General features: G+C 49.0%; 3 protein-coding genes across 3 annotated transcripts; 2 read left to right on the top strand and 1 right to left on the bottom strand.

Moving 5' to 3' along the window:
- The first annotated feature begins 726 nt into the window (after positions 1-726).
- On the top strand, positions 727-1128 carry BABINDRAFT_74872 (uncharacterized protein). Its single transcript, XM_019132635.1, has one exon. It carries the CDS (start codon positions 780-782, stop codon positions 1026-1028), a length of 249 nt encoding a protein of 82 aa, XP_018987994.1. The 5' UTR covers positions 727-779; the 3' UTR covers positions 1029-1128.
- On the bottom strand, positions 1030-3850 carry BABINDRAFT_159198 (magnesium transporter CorA family protein). The gene has a single exon (XM_019127520.1). The coding sequence runs from the start codon at positions 3453-3455 to the stop codon at positions 1230-1232; it is 2226 nt and encodes a 741-aa protein (XP_018987993.1). The 5' UTR covers positions 3456-3850; the 3' UTR covers positions 1030-1229.
- A 400-nt stretch (positions 3851-4250) lies between these two features.
- BABINDRAFT_159197 (bZIP transcription factor) lies at positions 4251-5200 on the top strand. Its single transcript, XM_019127519.1, has one exon. The coding sequence runs from the start codon at positions 4376-4378 to the stop codon at positions 4973-4975; it is 600 nt and encodes a 199-aa protein (XP_018987992.1). The 5' UTR covers positions 4251-4375; the 3' UTR covers positions 4976-5200.
- Positions 5201-5231: the final 31 nt, after the last annotated feature.

Here is a 5231-nt window from a genome sequence, read left to right as displayed (position 1 = left end):
TTGCTGTGGTGCGCTGTGAGGGGAGGACATTTCTTTAATTGGAGGGATTGGAATAACGCTTGATTTAACCCATAATTTATGAAATAAAGAAACAGTTATCGCTAGGTAGTAGATGAAGGAGGACCTTTTCCCTAGTCTGGCGGTTCGCTGATATATATACTGCCCAACTATTTTTCGATGTTTTGTAGAGGATTAAATGCCGCACGGCCTGATACTTTTTTTTTCCGCAGCGATCAGCACTTTGGTCCGCGCGCCGCTTATCGCCCTATGTCCCGCCTTAGCCAGAAACAAAGCTGCTCGTTCATCGTCGGACAAACGGTGATAGCCAGACCTAAAGTATACTGTGCACGAGGGTTAGCGTAACAGGCATGGTTTTCGAAGAACGCAGCTCGGAGATACTAGAGATGCATAAGACCAGGAGGTTTGAGATTCGCGTGTCTACAGTCTGAGGATGTAATACTGGAATAACCCACGGTGCATGCGCCTGGCCTATCATCTTTTCTGGAGGCAGTAAAGTGGCGCATATGCATAAAAAACTTTTTCAAGGCTTGCATGAGCACAAGCTTTCATCCCCGCAGCACGTTGCGCTAAGATTCTTGGGTTGGCATGCGGAATGGTAAGAACAAATTATATATTCCACTCTTTCATACTCAGGCTGGGATAGACTTATGAACGGTTCAAAGAGCATGATACTATTTGCAGAATAATACTACAGGATAGAAGACGGATAAATGGTGACTGATTCTCATGCTCGGTTATTGTCTGCCTCCTAGCTGCATATGTTTTTTCACCTCGTGCTTGTGGCCAAGTGCATGTCCATCTGCAACGAAACGCTTATTTTTAGCCTTGGCACCCAATCTCCGGTGATAAACGTGCACTGGCATCCTGTAATTATAAGTACCGCGAGAATTTTTCACTCTCTCGTACCTCAGTGGTTCAAAGGTAAGGGCTCAGATATATTTAAACCGTTAATCCAAGCGCAAACGCTCGGAATTTACGATCTGTTGTACGAAAAGCTCAACATGTGACACTTAAATGACGGTATATAATATCACCCGATAAATAATTGTGTAGGAAAAACTTTCCCCAAAGGCCAGCAGTGTCAGTGGTACAACTCTGTCGCTATCCTTGCATCTCATTTTTCACCCAGACTATGCGATTTGATTTAACCTTACATATTTCCCGTTCTCAACGATTCTATTATACAACCAAAACAATAAATCAAACTCCTATTCGTAGCGGTTAAAGCGTCTGCTGGGTAAACTCCGCACGGAGCGGGCGCCCAAGCGCTTAGACCGGAAGGAGAAGAGCGACCTACTGGCGGGGCCTGCTTCGTACTCCAGCTTCTCAGGCCTGCTGAGCCAGTACCTTGCAATCGTGGACGCGACAATGACAATTAGCACGATAACGCCTACAATCCCGAAGAACCACTTCAAGTTACCCTGGCTCTCGCCTGGAATCGTCACGTTCATTCCGAACAACCCAGTAACCACGTTCAATGGGACCAATATCGTACCGATCAATGTCACCTTAGACAACATTTCGTTGATTCGGTTATTCGAATTGAGCGACAAGGCCTGCAACTGCGCAAGGTAGTTGGAGTGGGATCGAGAGAAGATCTTCTCATACGCCATCAAGTTCTGGTACATGGTGACAATATGATCCTGAATATCGCCCAAATACAATGCAATATCGCTGCGAGGCTGCGCACGACTAAGGGGATTTCCCAGCTGGACCCCTACAGCCCCAGACGTTCCCGCACCGCCTGTCTGCAAGCCCGCAAGGCTGATGTCGGAGTGAACGCCGGCGTAGTTGTGGATGGAGGCCGCTGGGGCGTAGTTGCTGGGAATAGCCGCCTCATCCTGACACCGCTTGGCAAACATCTTGATAACGTCCGCCTTGTTGGTAAGCAAGCGCATTAACGTCATCACACGGCGCCTAGCGTCACCAATACGTAAGAGCATGGTTGAGAAATCCAGTTCACGCGCAAACACCGACTCCTCTATCGCATCAGCCTCGTAGTCAATGGCCGTGATCACCGGCGCAAACCCATCGGTAATGTCATCGATCAACGCGTAACATAGCCAGTCGGCAGAAACATCCACGTAGTCCCGCAACTGTCTCACACGCCGTCTGACATTGGCGGGGTGGCAGATGGGCGAGAAGTGGAAGGACAAAATCCCCTCGCGGAACACCACCATGTACACATTGATCGGCTCGAGAAACTCCTCGGACTCCTTGTCCGTTTCAAACGAGTGGAAGCATACAAAGTAGTAGTTCTTAAAGAGCTCCACTTTCTCTCGGGTCTCTTGCATCCGGATATCCTCCGCCGTCAACGGATGAATCCCGAACGCCTTTGTGAGCATCCGCATTTCCGCGTCCGTAGGGCATACACAGTCAAGCCACCAGGTGGATTCGCCATTGCGGAAGAGGTCGCAAGCAGATTGGCCCGGCTCAAGTAAGGTGGGGAAGTCTGGAGCGTGTACAGTTTCCTCGGAGCCAGAACAGAAGAAGGAGAACCGGTCGGGAATGTCGTCCGAGTTGTATCGGATGTTGTTTCCGGTGAACTTGACGTTGTCGCTAGATGAGTCTTCGGAGGTCTTTTGCGCTGAGTCGGATTTTCCGTGGGATCTAGTTGACGCCGCACTGCTTTCTGAGCTAAGCTTCTCGTTTCGGCCCCAGGATGGGGTGTATTTGGCGGCCGCGGTACTGTATTTCTTCAAGATCGACAGCTTGTGGGGGCTGGGCTGTGGCTCGTTAGTAGAGGACACCACAGGGTTCAAGCTTGTTCCCACGATCCCGCCATTATTGATAATCTCCTGTTGCTGGGCCAAAAGAAGGTCTTGTTCCTTGGTTTCCGTGATAAACTCCTCGATCTCATCAAAATCAATTCCCTTGATCCGCACATGTTCCGGGACCATGGGGAAGCACACATCCTCCTCGGTTTCCTGAGACGAGCGCGAGTTCATGGAATCGGCTTCGCTTTCAATGGACGAGCGCGACATCCGCCGCGCACGCTTCAGGTTTGTGAACCGCGGGTTCTTCTCGGCGGAGGATACAGACATTGCCAGGCCGCGTCTGGAGCGCTGGCTGTGGAGGAGAATCCCCGCATTAGCGTTGTTCTTGCTGTGCTTGAAGGCACCAGGTCTGCCCGCCTCGCCCACCGACTGGGTGCGAGAACAGACACGCTGGGTTGGAGGTATGCGCGACACAATGGGGTCGTACCCCGACGCGTTCGACGGAATCTGGTGGAGACTTCTCATGCTCATGTTACTTTCAGTGCCGTAGTTTCCAAAGATACTGTGTGCTTCTTCGTCCGTGAGATCACTGGACGTACGGCGGTTGGTGGGCACCGGCAACGAGTGCTGGTAGCGGTGATCATGCAATCTGCCGTCATCAAAACTGTGCGCAGACGGCGCTGGCGACGGGGCGCGGGAGCTTTCCAAGTCAGACATGTGTTTAGAGTCTGAGGTTAGAAGTAACGGGGTGCGGGTAAAGGACCATAATCGGTTGGTTGGTGGTGGGCAATGCTAAGGGGCTTTGCTAGGAAGTTGCTATCTCGGATGAGGAATGATGACCGGCAGTTCTGAATAATGTTTAGGAAGTTGTATTAACTAGACTTGGCCATTAGGAGGTGGTGTGATACGGTGGTGTGTAGTGGATAAGACTAAGTGAGGGATAAACGGTTTTGCTCACGCCAAGAATTAATTAAGAAAAAATCGGCTACAAAATATTTCTGTCATGTGATTTGCGCCGCACGCTGGTACAGAATTAGCCCACGTTGCCAAATGTGGCTCCAGTAGACGCCAAAATCAAGCAGTGGTTGTTTTTTTTTATCGTGTGGTACGTTACTTATTTGGGAGAGAACCATGATGGCACGGCTTGTTATTGGTGACTTGTTGGCCAGTGCTTGAGGGTTTTTATATTTCCAAAGTGGCACCACGTGAGAACAATGTATAGCTCCAAGAGCCGTTTTTCGACGAAAAAGAATCTCCCCCTATATTCTACGCGAAAACTTCTTTCGTCTTTTCGGCAAAAGATATTTCCCTCGCCTTCCGCGAACACCTTATGTGATTGACTCTGGATGGTGAAAAATTTTCTCCGGTAAACTTTAACGTGCGCAATCGCTCCGGTAGCTTACCGCTTTTAGCCGGGTAAGCGCCGGTATCGTTTCCCCTCTTTGTTGCTTTTCCCGCGCCCGCAGGTTGTGGCTGACAAATCTCTAAATTGGCTACTCATCCACAGACCCTCGCGAGAGTTCGTTAGGAAGGTCGACCTCTGTACCGCTTTTGTTAAGTTTTCTTCACTCTTCCTTACGCCAGAATTTATCACTCCAAAAAGTTTGCCCCCCACCTAACGAAGCACCTGCTTGACCATGTCTTATCAAAGTATCGACTATCTTGCTAACTTGAATCTCGAGTTTGCGGACTCGTTCGGCTCCCCAAACCCCGTCACTGGCCAGACCGATTTGGCCCTCTTTACAGATGCCAACTTCTTTGATTTTGAAGTGAGCTCCGATGGCTTTGAGCAGAAACCAGTGTTTGCGTCGCCGACGGGTGCCTCTGCGGCGGAGACCCAGTTCATTCAACAGCAGCAGGTTACCATGAACTTGGAAAAAGAGTTGTTGAACCTCTCCAGCTACCAACCAGTCAGCGTCAAGCTCGAGGAGGAGTACGATTCGTTCCCTCAGGGTATGCTTCCGCCGGCCGCGGTCACCACCGAGGTGCATGCCTCCGAAACCGACAAGCGCAGAAGGAACACCGCGGCCTCCGCCCGCTTCCGTGTGAAGAAGAAGATCAGAGAGCAGGAGATTGAAAAGCAAAGCCAGGCATTGGCTGAGAAGGTGAGATTCTTGGAGTTGAGAGTCAAGACCCTCGAAATGGAAAACAAGTGCTTGAAGAGCTTGATTGTGGAGAAAAATGAAAAGAAGAACAATCAGCTTGTCGAGGATATCAAGAGAAGATCCGGTTTGTAACCCTCTTTGATAGATTAGACTTGTATCTTTTTTCCCGAAGCACTTGTTTCTCATGCTTTTTTATTTCCCTCTTGTGCCAACCATCTGGATATGTTCAACACAATATCACGACTTTACGACTTTATTATATTTCGTTCTTTTTCTTCGCTTCTACAACTTTTTTTTTTCATCTCACCATTTTATTCAACAGTTTCGGTTATTTATATACAACATTTTGGTAATGTTTACTCTTTTTTTTTTTTTTTTTTTTTTTTTT

This window comes from Babjeviella inositovora (assembly GCF_001661335.1).
Source record: "Babjeviella inositovora NRRL Y-12698 unplaced genomic scaffold BABINscaffold_1, whole genome shotgun sequence".
Taxonomy (NCBI): domain Eukaryota; kingdom Fungi; phylum Ascomycota; class Pichiomycetes; order Serinales; genus Babjeviella; species Babjeviella inositovora.
This window is presented reverse-complemented; position numbering and strand designations above follow the sequence as displayed.